Genomic DNA, 21,275 nt, shown 5'->3' with positions numbered 1-21,275 from the left:
ACAAAAGCAAAATTATCAAATTAGTAAATTTTTCTGTCAAATATAATATTTAGAAAATTAGTAGTAGAAATACTACTTTTTCATAAAAGTAGTAAATTTGTAATATTTTCTGCAGAATATAATTGTTTATACAAAAAGTTTTAAGATCTTATAATTTTTCATGATAATTTGAAAAAATGTACCAATTATCTACTACTTTTTAACCAAAAGTACTAAATTGTAATATAGAATATAATTATTCTGAAACAAAGTATTAAGAACTTATAATTTTTCAGGACAATTTGAAATAATGTACTAAATTAACCACTACTTTCTAACCAATAGTAGTAAATTGTAATATATTTTTTGGCAGATTATTTAGAACATAAATAGTAGTTTTTAAAAACATGGTTATTTTTAAATTTTAAAAATAGTAGTAGAAATACTACTTTTTCAGAAAAGTAGTAAATTCGTAATATTTTCTGCAGAATATAATTGTTTATAAAAAAAGGTTTTAAGATCTTATAATTTTTTATTACAATTTGAAATAATGTACTAAATTAACTACTATTTTCTAAACAAAAGTACTAAATTGTACTAAATTTTTGTCTGATTATGTACAAGATAAATAGTAGTTTTTAAAAACATGGTTGTTTTTCAATTTTAAAAATAGTAGTAGAAATACTACTTTTTCAGAAAAGTAGTAAATTCGTAATATTTTCTGCAGAATATAATTGTTTATAAAAAAAGGTTTTAAGATCTTATAATTTTTTATTACAATTTGAAATAATGTACTAAATTAACTACTATTTTCTAAACAAAAGTACTAAATTGTACTAAATTTTTGTCTGATTATGTACAAGATAAATAGTAGTTTTTAAAAACATGGTTATTTTTAAATTTTAAAAATAGTAGTAGAAATACTACTTTTTCAGAAAAGTAGTAAATTTGTAATATTTTCTGCAGAATATAATTGTTTATAAAAAAATTGTAAGACCTTATAATTTTTTATGACAATTTCAAACAACGTACTAAATTAATTACTACTTTTTAAACAAAAGTACTAAATTGTAATTATTTTGTTGTCAGTTTATATAGAACATAAATAGTAGTTTTTAAAAAGAGTTTTATTTTTCAATTTAAAAAAAAAAAAAAAATTATCAAATTAGTAAATTAGTAAATTTTTCTGTCAAATATAATATTTAGAAAATTAGAAAATATTTTTTAAGTATGTAATTTTAAATTAATTAATTTAATACTTTTTTACAAAAAGTACTTAATTATGTTGAATTTGTTGCGATTTATATTGAATGTAACTGCACAAAGTTTAATAAAAAATTAAGCAGATTTATATGCTTTAAATTGCTTTTCGCAATAGTTCTCGATATGTGAGTTGTGGTCCATTTTGGAGAAATCATAAGAATTTTGAAGTTTGATTTCTTTTTACACAAAACTTATTTGTTCAGAATTTTGAAATGATAATTTAAACATTTGTGTCCCATAAAGTCCTATTTTGGGAGGACATCTGTATTGAGACTAGCTGAAATAATGGACCTATTACATCCAGTTTCAATATTTCATCGTTGTCGCAACTGAAGATCACTTATCAAATTTCGTATGCGACCTTTAGTTTTATTACAAATATAACATGGACGGATGGACATCAATAAATCGACTCAGAGAGAGATTCACGTTGATTGATAATACTAAGTAAACTGTGAACAAGTCCAACAACATAATTTAAAGTTCTCTCAGAAATCTTATTCGGGACCTGAGAAAATCCAAATTAAAATTAAGAAATCCAAAATAATATTGAGAAAATACAAACTGAAATTCAGAATACGAAGGAAATATTGAGAATAAAGCAAACTAAATTGAAAAATCGAAATTAATGTTGAAAAAATACAAAATATTACATAAAAATTTTTAATTTCTCGACATCAATCTATATTTTCTAAATTTTAATTCTTTATGTTATTTTCGATTTCTCACTATTTTAAGTTGAAATTGAGAAAATCCAAATTTATGTTGAAAAAAAAACAAACAGAAATTGAGAACTTTTTCTACATCACTCATAATTTTCTAAATTTCATTTATGTTTTCTTAATATTACTTTCTATTGGTATTTTCTCAATATTAATTTGCAATTTTTATGTTCAATTTGTATTTTCTCAATATTTATTTGGATTTATGAATTTAAATTTGTTTTTTCTCAATATTAACTTGCATTTCATTTTATTTTCCCAAGATTAAATTAAATTTCCGATCTTCAATTTGTATTTTCTCAATATTAATTTGGATTTCTTGATTTCAATTTCAACTTGAAATGGTGTAGATTAGTTGTTTGTTTTCAAACCGATTGCCAATAGTAGCATAATCCTTTGGACCAAAAGTATTGAAAACTTGAACTTTTTAATTTTAATTTATTTGGTTTAATATTTATGAAATAAACTGCTTATTAAACATTTTCTAAATATATTTTTTTTATTTGTTGCAGGAAAAAACGGAACTAAGCGCACAAGCCGAACGTAAAACAAACATAATGACCTGGGTTGGTTTAGGTTTGATGTCAGTGCAATTTGGAATCTTGGCTAGACTGACATGGTGGGAATATTCTTGGGATATTATGGAACCAGTTACATACTTTGTTACCTATGGCACGGCCATGGCCATGTATGCCTACTATTGCATAACAAAAACTGTAAGTAAAAACATATTTCCATAAAAATCATAATTTTTTATTAAACAAAATGTTTTCATCTTGTTTTAGGAATACAATATGCCCGAAGTTAAAGACCGCCAATACCTCATTTCCTTGTATAAACGTGCCAAAAAGAAGAATTTCGATGTTGACAGCTACAATCAGTTGAAACGTCAAATAGCCGAAATTGAGTATGATCTGCGTCGTTTGCGTGATCCTTTAAATTTGCAACTGCCACCACATGTTGATCGTTCACAACAAAATCCACCCTTGGATGCTGTTCCACCGTCTAGTGCATTAACTAATGAAATCTCTTCAACTACGGTTAAAAAGTCCGGTTTTAAGATACCCTTTCTAGATTCGAAAAATTAAAATCAACAACGTTACCAAATCGATCCTCTCGTGTGCTAACTACAAGGTGTAAACAAATTAAATGAAAAGTTTTTTTTTTATTTATAGATAAGACTTTTTTGCAAACTGTTTATTTTTCAACATAACTTAATTTAGTTTTTGTTTTTGTTTAATTTTTATATTCTTACATCTAACTAATTTCATTTTACCTCACTTGAAAATGCTGTGTTAGTCTAAAGAAAAAAAAAACAAACAAAATCACTTAAAATTGTACTCAAAGTACATAATTATTTATTTATTGAGCTATATATCATGCATTTATATAAAGGTATATATGTAAATGTTTATGAATATAAAACATAATCTTCATTTTCAATAGCAAAATTTTAATTTAGTGGATGAATTAGTAGAGTAACAAACAATTTCTTTGAAAACTTTATTAATTATTAACAAAAAAAATAGCTTTGTATGTCCATTTAATACAAAGTTTAGCTAAATTTAAACAAACAAAAATTGTAGTTTTTTATATTCTTTTTAGAGTCCATGTTATAATAATTGTGTAGCAAATCCTTGTATTGTGTTTTCGTTTTTTTTTTCTAAATATCGAATTCAATTCATTAGTTTCATTTAAGTACATTTGTGTTTTAAAAGTTATTTTTTTGATTATATGAATTGTTTTTCTGTTTAATTGTAATTTAATTCATAATTGATCTTTAAGTTATAATTAAATTTAAAAAAAATATTGACAATATATTTGAAAAATAATATGTATGCTCACAGTTTATTGAAAAATACACTTCATAATTTCATTTATTCTTAAATTATTTTACTTATAAATTGTGTTTTTTTATGTACTTCATTAATTTATTTTATGCATTTAATTTAAATCAATTTGGTAAGCTGATCAAAATTTATTTAAAACAAAAGTTCGTTCGATATACTTAGATTTAATTGAGTTAAAAGTTTATTTTTATTAATAAATATTTCTATTTTCATTTCAACCTAGCAATTTTTTAATTTGTTTTATTTTTTTGTTCTTATTATTTGTAGTTATTAGTCCAATTGAATGGTAACCAAAATCAGTAACTTCCAATTTTCATTGCTTGAATTATTTTTTAACCTTAATCGTTAATCCCTGTATTACCTTGTATAGTTTCTTAAACTATTTATTAGTAATTGCGTAAGTAATCCAGTTTCATTTTGACCATCGTAATATAAAGGCCTGTCACACAATTTGTTCGGAATGGTTTCAATTCCGTAGCTTTTATTCCGATCGATTTCGTTTTAAGTTCTTCAGATTCCGTGTAACTTATTAATTCAAAAATATTTAATAATTCTGTATTTCTGATTTTAATTTGACAAAAGTGATGTTTTTGGTACAGAAATATATTAAAATGTTTAGAAAAACAAATAAATATAAAGAAATATCAATTCCACTTTGAAAACTGAAAGTGGTTTCATTCCGAAAGAAATTTTCGTTTTACTTTTTCTGAAGAAGCAAAATGCGGAATTAATTCCACTTCCGATCGGAATGAAATTGTGTGACATGCCTGATATATATAATTTTCTGCTGATACAAGTAAATATTTAATAAAATAAAATTAGCTTTTATTTTAATATTTCTCAAAATATGTTAATTTTGTTCCTACATTTCTTGTTCTAGTGGCCTGAGACAATTTTTAATAACTTTAACATTTTTTAACCAATTGCTGTATTTTATGTCTCATTAGAACAACAATTACGTATACATTTCTATTCTTTTAAATTAAATTGCAAAAGTAATTTTTTAATGACAAAATTTTTAAAAAAAAAACTGAAAGAATTTAATTTTTCCCCTTTGGAAATGCATCTCAAAACTTCAGAGGGCGATTTACCTAAAATTTGTTCAGGATGATTTTTTCACCGATGTTCACCAAACTGGGGGGGGTGAAACTGGCCAAAATCCAAGTTTTGTTTATTAAGGGCCACTCTAGGCTTCCTATGACGCACATCTAACCTTTCAGAAATTGGTGATCATAAAGCAGAACATGTACAATAAGCTTAATTGGAATCTTATATGATTCTAATGGGGTCAAATTTAATGCCCGCAAGACTTAAAGATTCGTATAAGTGGACATATCGAGCCCTTGGCGCCAAATTATCGTATGCGACAAAACACAAATTTTACAGGAGAAGGTTTTTTCGATTATTTTGAAATTTATACATAGAATTCAAAATTTTATGATGCGATATATTATAATTTCGTTCAAGCTATTTGTCTATTTTTCAAAAATGTTGATAACTTTTGCCATATTCATGGAATACTTTATTGAAAAATGTGACAAAAAATATTTTTTATTGAATTTTTGAATAGATACAAATTTTTCGAATTGAATTGAAATAAAATATTTATTTAGGAATAGTTTTTAATGAAATTTCACAGTTATGTAAAATTTTCTATTTATAATGGAAAAATAAAAACGAATTTTGAAATTTATTATCAGCAATCCCGCAATTCCCAAAAAAGTGTTGAAAAATTCCAAAAATGGAAATTTGTAGTTTTTTGGCTATAATATCCATACCATATCGAAGTTATCGGAATCCTTTAATTAAAAGCATATTGGCCATCTAAAATCGGTTATTATATTTTAATATCGAATATGCGATTTGAGAATTTTAGGCCTAAAGTTTAATTTTACCTCGATAACAAACATTTTTAATTTTTTTTTCATTCAAAATATTTTATGAAAACTTAGCTTTCAGAAAGTATAAATTCCTTATACATCCTCTTAGAAATTTTTTTGCGATAACTTAAAAAGAAAAAAAGTTATTTTTTCCCAAAAAATTAGCGAAAAATCGGCTTTTCAAAATTTTTTAAATTCAAATGCATATAGCTTTGGACTTAGCCATTATTTTTAAACAGTTATTTTCTTATTTGACACATACGTATGTTGTTAGTCCAATGAAGGAATACTGGAGAAAATTGGAAAATATTTGGATACGCTGTTGGGTTGGGTAAAAATGTTGAAAATTTAATTTTCAAATGCGAATATCTCCTAAGCTATAAGAGACAATTGATAGCTATTGATAGGTCATTTATAGCACTCGATGAAAAGATTTTATGTGTGTAATTGTTTTGAAATCGGATCACAAACGAAGAAATAGGATCATTTTAAAAATGTAATATACCCGAGGTGTCCTACTTTGAGGACCCTTGTTCGCGGCCCTGGTGGGCAAATAAGGTCCACGTTCAGAACTTAAACTCGAGAACACTTCTTCTTTGCGTGTGAGAAATTTCATTCAAACCAATCTAACCATTTAGAAGTTACAGATTTATTTCCTTCTTTTTTTCTATACCACTATATGTCGCTTACGATAAAATTCGTTTACTGTAAAATGTAAACATTGACTTACGATAAAATCTTACCCCCTATAATTTTGAAGTTATTAACAATTTTGATATTCTGAGAACGCTAAAACATCAGTCGGTCCATAAAATTTTAATTTTTGCAATAAAAAAAAAATTTTGAAAATGTCGCTTACGATAATTTGGCGCTAAGGGCTCGATATTATCTACATATATCGGAACAAAAACGGCATACAACTCTTACGAATTGGCCGCTGTTTAAATAGAGCTTCTGTAATGTTTAGAGGAGAAAATACGGACATAATATTTAACAATACTACATTACATCACAATTTGTTTAAGCAAGATGAGCATTGATGAAGAAAATTGCAGATCTGCCTAGGCTTTCAACTTGATTATACACTATAAAATTGTATGGCGATTTAATTTTTCGGGCAGATTAAATTATCCGTCTTGACTCATGATCACTTGGTACTTCACAAGAAGATCCACAGCCAGGAAGTTCAAAACTTGGCGAAAAAGCAAAATTCGATCTTCATTTATGTTGCTCAAATACCAAAAATCGTTTTTATGAGTATCATCGTAGAAAGTAAAACATATTTTCATAGTTTTTGTATCTTTTTCATTAATTTTTCAATAAAATCATATAATAATTAAGACAACAATGCCCTCAGGCACTCTTCACCTTTTTACAACTGGTTCCTAAACTTAATTTGCAAATTAGTTTCTGATGGCTGTTCTAAGTTTATTCGATCATAATTACCCTAAAAAAATAATTATGCAACTTTTTTTTAGCTTTTTAAAGAAATTACAATTTAATGAAAACTCGAAATCAAGGTTGGCTACCATTACCAAAATATCTGGGGGTTACCGCTGCCGATATAAAACATATAACTAAATTTTAATTACATGTTAAAATACAAATGTTTGATTTCAAAAATTGAGTTTTTTTTTAATTTATAAAGTTTAAAATCTAATATCGAAAGTGGAATTAATTCTTTATTTCGCTTCATCAGAAAAAGTAAAACGAAAATTTCCTTTCAAAGTGGAATTTATATATTTGTTTTTACCGTTTGCCGAAATAATCCAAATTAGCGTTACCGTTGCCTTTTAATCGTATCAAAGCGGTAGCCAACTTTGTTTCAAAATATTGATCTATTGAAATAAAGGACTTAAGGCACATAGACCATCCATTTAAAAACGAAAGATTTAAGACACATACACGAAAACCCCCCAAAATGCCAAAAATTTAGTCGTAGAAAAATTTGGTGGTGATTTTCGGATTCAGCGTGTGGAGTTTGAAACTAGTAGGGTTTTCGGGCCATATCCGACCAGTAGTTTCCGAGAATAATGCAAAAAACATAATTCCGAACAAAATAAACCAAAACAATTTTTCTTATTTATCGAATTTTTAAAATACATGATATAGTGTTGCATACTTTTGGGTGCAATTTAAACAGGCATCTTTATATATGCGTAATATTTTCTTGAGATGTCTATATCTTAAAAATTATATGAGAAATTTGGTTGGGAATCTTTAGAAATTGATATTCAACATTTAAAAATTAAAAAATCACCACAAAATTTTGATACAACCAATATTTTATAAAAAATTTATGTATTTCATACATTAAGTAAAACTTGCACTTAAATCCGCCCTAAATTATGCTACATATTTGAGATATATTAAAAATCTGGTCAATTTTAAACCAAATCACAGTGGTCAATTCCGGCCAAAATCCATAACTTCTTTATTTCTTCATAAAAAATTTTTAAATTTGGTATTTGTATTAAGAATAACATAACCGATCGATCGATAAACATTTCTATGTTCATATATAGGGTTTGGCCAAAAAAGCATGGACGTTGTAAAATTAAACTTGCATGTAAGTGGCTGAAATTTAAAGAATAATATAAGTGATCGCAAAAAATTGGTGATTCAATTTTCGGATTATATATACTGGCTTTGGCCAAACAATCATGGACGTTTTATAGAAATTATTGAACAAATTAGGTTATTCATGTAAATGCCTGGAATTTGGTGTGCATTTAAGAACCACACACTTGATTCATCGCAAAAAATATAAGAAATTGCATACAGGGGTTGGCCAAATAAACACTGACGTTATAAAACTATAGAAAAAGGTATGTAATTTGTGTAAATGGCTTCAATTAGGTTTATAATTAAAAATAACATAAATGATCCATTGAAAAAATTTCTACATACAAATACATCGTATGGCCAAATAAGAATAGACATAAATAACTCTAAAATTTACATCATTTTTTGAAATTGACCATAAAAATTAAAAAAAAAATGGGTAAAAGAATAAGGTCCTGAAATCGTTCTGGTTATTGGAATGGCAAGCAATTGCAGCTGAAATTTATAGTACTTACTCTTGATACTTTACAATATTAGATGTAATTTACACTTAACATCTAATAGCCTCTTTTAATTTTGTCTGGCCTTTCAAACATTTTTTTATTTAGTATATATAGATTTGAAACTAGTTCTCAATCACTTCACTTTTATAAGAAAAGATCACGCAAAAACTCCGAAATAACCACGTGGAATGGTTAACTGCTAACTGTTTTTTAACAACGTGTGCTAATTTGCAAACAAAAACTTTAAAGAAAAAAGCACAGCCTACTTCGTTTCAAAAGTAATAAAATCACATTTTTCAAATATTAAAATGGCAAGAAAAACTTTTGACTTTACCGCACTATGAATTAACATGAAGTTACTTTATAGCCAAAATAACAATGATACTGTATATTTCGAAGTATTGGGAAAAATTTACCATAAAAATTTTATAAAAATGTGAACAAAAACAAATATTTTTGGCCGGAATTTACCACCGTGCAAATGAATAAAATGTAGGTAATTTAACATACATATTATTTCCTATTGTAAACTTAAAATTTCTAAAAAATAATTTAAAAATAATGGCTTATAATTATAGTCAAAAATAAAGTGGATTTTAAGAGAAATAAAGTCTTCTTTACTTAAGAGTGAACTTTAGGTCTACCTTAGACAGTATACTTTTAATGTTAAAGTTAAAGAAGTTGAAATTAGTGCCCATAAAAATTAAAATACTTTCACTTGAGCTGATCTAATGAAGAAAAAGTTTCTGTTGATACGTATTTCATATTAAAAATTGCCTTAGTACTTTTGCGACTCATATTTTCAAATTATTCTTAATATTTCAAGTAACAGAATATCCTGCGTATTTTATGTAGAAAATCTGGAATTTAAAGCAACTGTATTTTCTATAGATATTCGTCAGCATTTCCCATAGATAATTTTGTCTATAAACCTTCAGAATAACTGTATTTTCTATAGTGAAACTATTTCAAGACTTCGACGGAACTCCCCGGAGTTATGTATAGTATAAGATTAGAACTTATGCGACAATCTCTTCTACGTAACGTCTCGGATATCAAGATATCAAGGACTGACAATTCTGTCACACAACGTCACAAAAAAATATCAGAAAAAGACAGACAGAAGACATATCGTGAAGTAACATAGAAAGTAGCATCTTACATTATTCCAGCCGGCTGGAATACATAAATTTCTTACCTAATATTTATATTATCATAGTCATAGTTCTAAAATGTGAGATCAATAATCTCGAATTAACATAAGGCATTATCGCCTTAAAACTATGTCTTAATTATCGGTAACAATAAGCTGTAATCTAAGCTGCGAGATGACATGTTCACAAACATCATTGGACTTTGCTACGCATGTTATTTAACGATCGTATGAACTATTATCCGGGAATCTAAATATCTACATATTACGCAGACTTCAGACAATTATGAAAGTACAGAACCGACCAAAACTATTCCGAAAAGATATCTTGACAACAGTGGAACTGTTACACCAGAAGATGTATGGTCACAAGGCATCAACTTAACTGGTAAAACCAGTTTCATTTTGAGACAAAATTATCTATGGGAAATGCTTTTATACTGACGAATATCCATAGAAAATACTGTTATACTGAATGCTTTAAATTCAATATTTTATACATAAAATACACAGGATATTCTGTTAATTAAAATATTGAGAATAGATTGAAAGTATCAAATTATGAGTCGCAACTTGCGCAAATTGCCTTAATACTCTTGCGACTCGCAAGAGCAGTACGATCGTATAAACTTTTTCTTCATTAGATCATCTCAGGTAAAAGTATATTAATTTTTTTGGCACTAATTTCAACAAAAAACGGTAAACAATAAAAGTAACCTCGAAAACTAACGAAAAAAAGCAGTTTGTGGTGGAGAAATGGAAAAGGAAAGATTAATATGTATCATGTTTATGCTATTTTAGTATTAAAATTTTTACTTGGCGAAGAACAGCTATGCTCTTGTTAAATGATATAAAAACTTGTCTATGGTAGATCTAAAGTCCACTCTTAAGTAAAGTCGACATTATTTCTCTTAAAATCCACGTTATTTTTTACTATGATTATGGGACATTATTTTTTTTAATTTGTATTTATATTAAATTACATTTTATTCATTTGGCTTAAAATTTACCAGATTTTTAATATATCTCAAATATGTAACATAATTTTGGGCAGATTTAAGTGCAAGTTTTACTTAAAGTTTGAAATATGTACTTAAATATTTGTATAAAATGTTTTTTGTATCAAAATTTTGTGATGATTTTTAAATTTTTAAATGTAGAATATCAGTTTCTAAAGATTCCCAACCAAATTTCTCACATAATTTTTAAGATAACGACATCTGAAGAAAATAACACACATATATATAACGATGCCTGTTTAAATTGCACCCAAAAGTATGCAACACTATATCAAGTATTTTAAAAATTCGATAAATAAGAAAAATAGTTTTAGTTTATTTTGTTCGGAATTATGCTTTTTTGCAATTTTCTCGGAAACTACTGGTTGGATATGGCCCGAAAACCCTACTAGTTTCAAACTCCACACGCTGAATATGAGTATCACCACCAAATTCTTCTCCGATGAAATTTTTGTCATTTTTGTTGGTATTCGTGTATGTGTCTTAAATCTTTTGTATTTAAATGGAACGTGTATGTGCCTTAAGTCTTTAATTTCAATCGATCGATATTTTGAACCAAAGTTGGCTACCGCTTTGATATGATTAAAAGGCAACGGTAACGCTAATTTGGATTATTTCGGCAAACGGTAAAAACAAATATAAAAATTCCACTTTGAAAACTGAAAGTGGTTTCATTTCGAAAGAAATTTTCGTTTTACTTTTTCTGATGAAGCGAAATAAAGAATTAATTCCACTTTCGATATTACATTTTAAGCTCTGTAGATTTAAAAAAAAAACTCAATTTTTGAAATCAAACATTTGTATTTTAATAATTAAAATTTAGTTATATGTTTAATATCGGCAGATATTTCGGTAATGGTAGCCAACCTTGATTTTGAGTTTTCATTAAATTGTGATTTCAATATTGTCATAACGGACGTCATTAATTGGATGTTTTGCTTTTTCGCCAACTTTTGAACTTCCTGGCTGTGGATCTTCTTATGTGTACTATCTGATCATGCATCAAGGCGGATAATTCAATCTGTCTGCGATCTCTATCTGCCATTCCTATATTTTTTTATATAACAAACAATTAAAAAACTATGAAATATAACACGCCGATAAATTTAGCCGCAACACGCAACAGTGCCCTGAGGCACCCCTTACATTTTGCGTTCTCAACACACTTTTTGTTAATTGTTTAACATTTAAATGTTCATAGACTGAAAGAAGAATATCTTACCTTTAACAAAAACAAATATTTCGAATAGATCAGGCTACTAAAAGTTAATTTCACGTGCTAAAATTATGACATCACTCACAAAATAGCTGACAGAACAAAAACTAAAAGTCAGAATGCCTTTCGCACTTCGAGGGAAATGTTAAAAAATCTGTAACTAAAAGTCGCCTATAATTGGTCATAGCTTCCATATAAGGCCCTCTATCGAAAAACACATTAATCTGAATAAATATCGATGTCGAACCAAAATTTTACACTGATATTTTCTAGTATAAGAAAATATATTGGATGTATGACTTAAAAATGCGGGTCTTTTTCAAATTTTTAGCTTTTATTTTGAAACATTTGTACAATATAAATTTATTCAAAGTATTAGTCAGCTATGACCAATAGCTATGACCTTTTCCCGCCGTTCTGGCAACATATATTCCAAGCCAAATGAACTGTTCATCTTTTGAGGCCAAGAACAAATCAAGCCAATTTCAGATACTCGGTTCTGAAGTTAAGCGTATCCTAGAGAGAGCGTTCTGCACCGATCGAAATAATTAGTAGTAGGAAGGAGCAAGGTTTCAAATAGAAGGCGAGTGAGGCAAAACTTCCCAACCACTTCTTTCTAAATACTTTTTAACAGGTATTGCAACATGTTGCCTAGCGTTGTCATGATGGATTATTGCGGTATCATGTCTGGCCGGTTTCATTCTGAACGCGCAATACTCACTTTAAATGAATCAGTTGTCTACGGTACAGGTTCGCTGTGATGGTCTGGTCAGATTTCAGTATTTGGTCCCACCAAATACAGAAAATTGTATTACCGCCATGGATATTTATTTGGTGTCGATTCGGTTATCGTAAAGGTTCCATTTTTCATCGCAAGTAATGATTCGGTGCGTTGAACCAACATTTTGGACATGCAAAATCGTATTTCAAGGTCTTTTCAATTCTTATGTTACCCAATTTCCCTGCTTTTTGATGAATCCTGCTGCTCGAAAACGTTTTGAAATTGCTGCTTGGGAGCTACCAATGATTTTGCAAGCTTTTGTTGAGTTTGACAACAATTTTCATGGAGTAACATTTTTGGCTGGTCTGGGAAAATTTCTCTTCCGTGTCAAAATCACCACAAACTATGTATCTCCCGCACGTTGAAACCGCTGGAACATATTCACCATAAGCTTCGGTGAGCAATAGGTATGCTTCAGCGGCACATTTTTTTAAATTAAAGAAGTAAAGCAAAACTTCCCGCATATGACAGTTTCTTGACACAAAATTCGATATTCTTGAAGCAAAACTAACTTTGTTGTTTACACTATAATATTCAATATCTACCCAATTTTTTTAAATTTAATCACGCTATTGGCACTTAATTATTTACTAAATATTACTTTGACAGATGTATAATAATGAAAATGAAATTACTCCACTAAATGCAGCGGCATTTCCAGTTACAAATTTAAACCCTAAAGGATATCAATCATCACATTTATTATTTAAAGCATTATTTATGTAGTAACGTTGCTAATTAAATTGTTATTTTGTTAATATTTTATATTTTTTTTATACAAACATTTATAATTTTATACCAGAAAACCAGAATAATTTAACATAGTGTAAATAAATAAACAAAAATACAAAACAAAACTCGCACCAATTAGTCATAATTTAACATAGTAAAACTACTGAATTATTAATATTCAAAGTAAAGTTTGTTTATTAAATTGTTTATAAAAATAAAAACCAAACAAAAAAAAAAACAACAACCAAACGAGTAGTTAGTTAGACTCAGATTTAGAGCATTAGTAATTGAAAAATGTTTTAATGGTTTATTTTGTTTAATTTTTTTGTACATACATGAAAAAAATGGAAAAAATCGAATTGAAAATATAATAATACATCCAACAGCAAATATTGTGTTTCATGACAACGTAATTAATCAAGAAAAATACAAATAATAACATAACAATATTAAATCATACAATATACACATAGAGCGGAGACTATAAATAAAAAACTCAAATTATCACTCATACGAGTGTTGTTTTTGTTTTCACATGGTATTTTTTTACTAATACATTTTCACCACTTAGTTTTTTTGACAACTGAGTTAGGTCTTTGACAGTAGAGTTTCCGATCTATGTGTATTTATCTATGATTCATACATTCTTATTTAAATGAAAACACAAATCTATAATTCATTTATGATAAGAAAACTCAACTTTTAAATAAATAAAATGATGTAAAAGTAAAAATTAACTATTTGTAGAATATTTCCAATTAAAAAATATAACACAAGCATCAGTAATGATTAGTGTTTCGATCAATGAACTTCTTGACACGGCAATTGTTTGCCAACATCACAAGCAAGTAATGAATCAATACTAGATAATTGAGATTTTATGCAAATGGTTTATATAGGCGGCCTCCATTTCCGATATGTCTTACTCATTCCTGTAAAAAAGTATATGATAATACTTTCAAGTTTGAACAAAATAGTTGACGTTGAAAGTGAGTTCGGCAGAATACAAGGTTTTGAAATTAATTTGTAATTCAAGGAATTCATCAATATTATGGTCATGCAATCATTTACATAATTACCTCAAAATCATTTCATTAGCGCTGCAATCTTCTGAAAAATGTTTGACAGCTGAGAGAAGATTCTGTCAGTTTTCAAAGTCATATAATTTCGATTCAAATATTTCAACTTATTTTTCAATTTCCGACATGTTTTTTGAATACAGACCGGGGTTATTATTTAATATGTGTTTAAAAGATAAACTTGGTTTAAATTAATTCACTATAATATTAATTCAGAATTAAATAATGTCAGCAATTCATTCCATAAAGCCGTTCCCAAAAAAAAAAAAATTCCTTAGCTTTTATTTGAATAGAATTCATTCATTGTTGAATCAATTCATAATGGAATACATTCAACCTTCGAATGATTACATTTTTGTTAATTCAAATTTAATTAAATATTTTTTCTTGCATACAATCGAACACTAATTATTTTGATGCATAAGTAGTACTAAGAGCAAATCGTATAAAGTCATACCCAAAGAGTCCATTAATTCCTTATTTCACTTTTCAAAATCGAATTAAATCGGATATGTTAATCATTTCATGAAAGTATTCAGTAAAAATTAATTCGGAGGCAGAATTGTTTAATACTTCAGCAGCACGAAATCTATTTTTCTGGGAATTAATTTTTTAATTAAATCTAGTAATAAATCTCTATTACAAATTAGGTTAACCCTTTAACCCGCAAATTTTAAAAAGCTAAAAAAAAGTTGGCGAATATTTTGTTTAGGGTAATTATGACCCAATAAACTCAGAACTAATTTGCAAATTGAAGAGTTCCTCAGGGCACTGTTGCCGGTTTAGGTGTAAAAACCAAAAATTGTGATACGATTTTATTGAAAAACTAATGAAAAAGAACTAATAAAAAAATATTTCGAATAGATAAATATTTAAAATTTAAAAAAAAAATCACACATAAAATTTCAGGTGCTAAAATTATGACATCACTCACAAAACAGCTGGCAGAACAAAAACTAAAAGTCAGAATGCATTTCCACCTTCGAGGGAAATGTTAACAAATCTGTAACTAAAGTCACAGTTAAATTTAAAAAAAAGATTATAATTACTTTTTTAGATAATAGGTGTTTTGTAATGCATGCCTTGAGGCACTCTTGCGGGTTAGAGGGTTAAGAAATACTTCATTCATTTATTATTAATTTATAAATTATTAAACATTGAATTTAATTCTATTAATTCTATTAAGATAATATTCAATTAATATGAATAAATTATATTCAATTACGAACCTTGGTAAAAAGCTAATGAACGAGTCTTTGGGAATTGGTTTTATATATCGAACCCGAATTCTAAACCATTACAGATGACAATACTGTGTATTAATACTTTTCAAATTTAAAATATTGTTACGTTTTAACCTTTTCAAAACGTTGGTTTATTTCCTTTAAATAAACCGTATACTTTTGATTGCAAATAAAAGCCGTTTAGTAGTTTAAAAATTGTAACAACTGTTTATTTATTCAAAATGTACAACAACCACAGAATTAAATAGCCGCTCAATGTTTTTTATACACGTTTATAAATTCTCAGAAATACAGACACAATTTATAATGTACACGAATTTACTTGAAAAACACAACACACTTTAAGGCACTTAGTTGATGTTTATTCGAAAAGCGTCTCTGATAAACTGACTAACGACTGCAACCTCTGCCACTATTTATAACACTGCCATCTGCACTCTAGATTGCTCTTTAACTGTCAAAGTTCGAATATTTTAACTGAATATTCGAATTCAAACACCGTTGCCAACTTACGATCAATGGTCAACTGAAAGCTTTTATTTAATAATGCCCACAGATATGTTACAGTTTGCACTGTTATTTGAAAGCATTCTGCTACTTTTAAATCAGCCCTTAAAATCGTTATATTTTAATTCAAGTACAATTTCGTAACAATATTGTTACGTTTTTGCCTTTTAAAATCCCAATAAGTCGCCATTGATTGTTTTATCCTTTTGAAGGTATTCAATGTAAGTTATACAGCGTGCATCCCAAAGAACAGTTGCCGTGACTTCATTGACTGACAAACCCACCTTGGCCTTCTTTGGCTACGTTTCTTCAATTGTTTCAGGTATAGAATCCTCCCATATCATGATGGATCCACCGCCATCATGCTATGGTGGTGTTTACGGTCTTCTTGGGCTGTGGTCATACGAAAGAAAGATAAATTTGTTTGTATCCGATGGAAAACATTATGTTAGGCGCCAAGACAATAAAGCATATGATCCAAAATACACCAAGAAGACCGTAAAACAAAATATGCACCCTGGACTACGTAAATATATTGCAAATCATAATGCTTCCATTTTCTGAGCAAGAGATGCCCTTCAGATGGGAGTTTTAGCAGGACAATGGTCAGAAGCACTCCTCAAAATTGGCAAATGACTGGTTTGCTGTCAACAAAGTACCTCTTATGGAATGACCATCGCAGTCACCGGACCTTAATCCAATGTAACACCTTTGGGGAGTGCTCAAGAGAAAGCTAGAGGGTTTCAGTCCGAAAAATATCGACTAATTATGGGAACAAATCCAGGAAGAGTGATTTGACATTGACTAGGACGTTTGCATAGAAATTTGTTGATTCCACGAGCAGCAGCAAATGCAATGAAGTTGTGAAAAACAAAGCTAGAGCAACAAAATATTAAAATGAAATAATTTTTTAACTAAAAATAAAAAGTACTGCCTCTAAAAATTTAAACCTTATACGCGTTTCTATTATTTTTTCCAGTAAAAATATTGACTCTTTACGTTGTTAGTCATATAATGTATTAAAATATAAATGAAGATAGGAATGATTATGTTTATTCTAATAAACAAAACTGCATATAATTTTTTTTTAACAAAACTAAACTCGACTAATTTACTTACAAAGTTTGAAAAAAAAGCATTCGTTTCTATCCCTGGATGGGTTAGATTCACAATTAACCTATAGAGGTACAATGGGCGTGGCACCTCCCATACGAAATAAAAATTTATTAATAGCTAACGAGCAAAGACGGGACGGTCAGCTAGTTTTATATATTTTCTTCACATTTATTGTTTGCCTTATTTGTATTTATAAATACAGTGCACTCGCTATAATATGAACTAATTAAAACCAGGCCAGTTCACTTTTGCAAGATTGTTCATATTTGCGAATGGCATATAATTCCCATCTACAGCTAGGGAAGTCCAAAAATGATTAAGCAGTTGAATTAGAATTTAGCCACTACCCAAGTTGACTTAGATTTCAACTATGTGTCGATAGATAAAATACATTAAAAAAAAACAAAAATAAGCTGTTCATATTTTAAAAAGCTTTAAAATATGAACAGCTTAGTTCACTAAGTTCATATTTTAGAGTACCCTATGGAAGGAAAAAGTGTTCATATTTTGTGGTGTTCATATTATCGCGAGTGCACTGTACATACCCGATGATGAAAATAAAAGGTTATTGAATTGTTTTTGTTTAGACTATGTTATTCAATTATGTTACATAAGTTTTTGACAAATATTAATACTCAGTACTGTCGTCTGTAAATACCTTTAGCTGTACTGTACATTGAAAACCTAAGTCTTTTTTAGAATTCATACATGACTTTGATCAAATTTGCCCTAAACTAATAACCAATATGTATGCTTAGAATTTAATAATGGTTGTGTTAAATAAAAAAATAAATAAAAAAAATAAAAGTTAACCCTACAAAAACTATAAAAAATTCTTTTGTAAACTAAACAATTTCATAAGAATGTCTTTTAGAAAATTAATAATGAAAATAAATGCTAAATGTTCTTTAAATTAAATCAACTAAGAAGCTAAATATAAACTTTAAATACTAATAAAATAAAACTTAAATTGTAAAAAAATAGTACTAAACTAATAAAAAGACATCAAACATGATTCAAATTTAAAACAAAATAAAAGCTTTTCAATATTTTATATGCTACTTTACTTACTAATTATGTACTTAAATAAAAGTAAATATTATATATAAAAAAAAACATCTCATTTCAAATTATTTTTTAAAACAAAATTTTCCCCTAAATACCACACATAATTAAGAAAATTTCTACTATTTATACTTATATTTAAACTTAAATTATAAATTTAAATGAAAACTGCACCAAAGATCAACAATCTACACAAATCACAAACTATTTACATGAAAATTGCTCAAATTTAAAAAAAAAAAAAAAACTAAATATTTTATCTATTAAAATATAAAAAAAAATTGCGCATAAATAATAAAATAATTGTTAACACTAATTTAATAATAAACTTTAAACTATTATTAAAAACTAATTGATTTTATCCCCTGTAATAAAACTAATAATGATTTTATTAAAAAAGTTTTATGAATTTGAAAAGTTCAAAACTTGTTTCAAATTTATAAAAAACAGTAACAAAACAATCTACAGTATTTCTCGGCCAAATTTAAAAACAAGAAAAGAATATAAATTTTAATAATTTTTTTTTTTTGAAATGTTAAACAAATTAATTTATTTATTATATTTTTTATTTTATATAATAAAATCAGTGATCCAGCAAATTAAGATGGTCTTATTTAAATTACTTACCCCCATTAACACCAGCTCTGGTTATGTATTAACTAATAGTTAAACTGACAGTTTTCATACAAACATATTTTTAACCGACAGTATAACTATTAGTTAAGACATAACCAGGCTTCATGTTAATGGGGGTTAGGAAATTGTCAAATGTTTCCTACTATCTGTTAACATAAAAATTTTAAAGCTAGATTCACACGATTGGCAGATACATGTGAAATTTTGTTCCCATTAAATACACGGTGCTACGATGGAAAAAAACTTGGAAAACGACCTAGCGTATGTTATAGGGCTTGCTTTGTACATTAGAAATTGTGTCAAAAAATTTCCAAAACACCCTCGAATTCAGAAGTTATTCTGAAAAAACCGTTTTCAGTTATGTCCGTGAACTTATCAATCTGTAACTCAGTCAGTCTCTGTCCGACTTTAAATTTTTTAACGGGCTTAAAAAGAAAACTGATTACGCATTTTTTTATACATTTGTTAGTTATAAGCAGGGCAACCAAAAATATGCAATATCATATTTTTTGCTGTGCGTCGTATAAACATATGAGTTAGTTATTTATCCGTTTCAGACAATTTTAAGAATTTTGGCATCGATTTGTTAGTGCATATTTTGCCCTTTACTGCATATTTTAGCATATTTTGCGTTTTATATCATATTTTTGCATATTTAACTCATAACTGCATATTTTTGTTGCATATTTTCTTTTATTTTTCATTATTTTATTTTCCTGATATAATTTTATTGTTTGTACTGTAATTCTTCATTTCTATATTTTACTATTTTGTTAAGGTCCAATGATAATTGGCCTAAGCTACTTAAATAAAAAATAGAGTACCCATAATCGACTTATCTTCATAGAGTTTCGTTGACTTAAGGGAGCTTAGTTTCCATATATTTCAATTAAATTAAAAATATACACACACAAATATTAAAATTTAACAAATAGTAAAAATACGTAAAAAATTAAAAGAAAATTCCAAAATTGTATGTTATTATGGGCAACTTCTTCAAACATTTTTGGATACATTTAAAAGAAGGAATATACGGCAGCTTGAGACAGTTATGTTTGGGCATTAATAGTTTACCACTAATGTAAAATTAAACCAGTATTTATATAGAATATTAAGATCTATCGAAAATCTCGCGTTCAAAACCAGTTGATATATTTACACAACTTGTAAAAAAATGTATTAAGAAATCATTAAAAAACAAGTAAGAGTGCTATATTCGGCTATGCCGAATCTTATATACCCTTCACCTTTGTTGTGGATGCATTATTATTTTTTATAATACGTATATATGTATGTATATTGCCCACTTTCAGAGTACAGCATCCTAAATTTATCAAGAACACAAAAAACAACAACAACGCCAAACGAAACAAAACACCAAAAGAAAAAACAAAATACACAAGGCAATGAAACCAACACACATCCAAACATACGTTTAATTGTATAAAAAACAACAACAACGCCAAAAGAAACAAAATACGCAAAGCATGCACATCCAAACATACGTTTTGTTGCTTTTTTGTCAAAGCATGCAATACATTGTGTTTTTTGATGAAATTTTCAGAGGTTGTCTCGGATTTTTGCTCATATCTCCGTTATTTATGGACGGATTTTGCTGATTTTAAATAGCAAAATTCTCGAAAGTATGTCTGATAGAATTGTTGAAGATTTGGATCCCGGAGATATCTGGGGCCTTCAGAAAATTGATTTCAACAGACAGACGGACATGGCTTAATCGACTCCGCTATCTATAAGGATCCAGAATATATATACTTTATAGGGTCGGAAAATTATATTGTGGAAATTACAAACGGAATGACAAACTTATATATACCCTTCTCACGAAGGTGAAGGGTATAATAATATACTTGGATATCGATAGACGATACAATGGATGAGAAAGGATGAAACATAGGAAATGTCACGGTATTTTGAGTCCCAATGATAAAACTTGAATAAAAAGTT

The 21,275-nt window shown here is 27.8% G+C and overlaps 1 protein-coding gene across 3 annotated transcripts in view; it reads left to right on the top strand.

Annotated features, from left to right (window-relative positions):
• Window positions 1–3,375, top strand: part of MCU (mitochondrial calcium uniporter) — a 311,390-nt gene extending 308,015 nt beyond the window's left edge. For 2 of the 3 annotated variants that reach the window (XM_065506415.1, XM_065506414.1), the window contains 2 exons: window positions 2,477–2,680; window positions 2,750–3,375. In XM_065506415.1, the coding sequence (XP_065362487.1) occupies window positions 2,477–2,680; window positions 2,750–3,052 (507 nt within the window). In that variant the 3' untranslated portion in view covers window positions 3,053–3,375. The remainder of the gene's footprint in view (window positions 1–2,476; window positions 2,681–2,749) is intronic. The other variant, XM_065506416.1, reaches the window with a different exon arrangement.
• The last annotated feature ends 17,900 nt before the right edge of the window (window positions 3,376–21,275 follow it).

Source organism: Calliphora vicina, chromosome 3 (assembly GCF_958450345.1).
Source record: "Calliphora vicina chromosome 3, idCalVici1.1, whole genome shotgun sequence".
NCBI classification, from domain to species: Eukaryota; Metazoa; Arthropoda; class Insecta; order Diptera; family Calliphoridae; genus Calliphora; species Calliphora vicina.
Note: the sequence above shows the minus strand (reverse complement) of the source record. Positions and strands in the feature narration are given on the sequence as shown.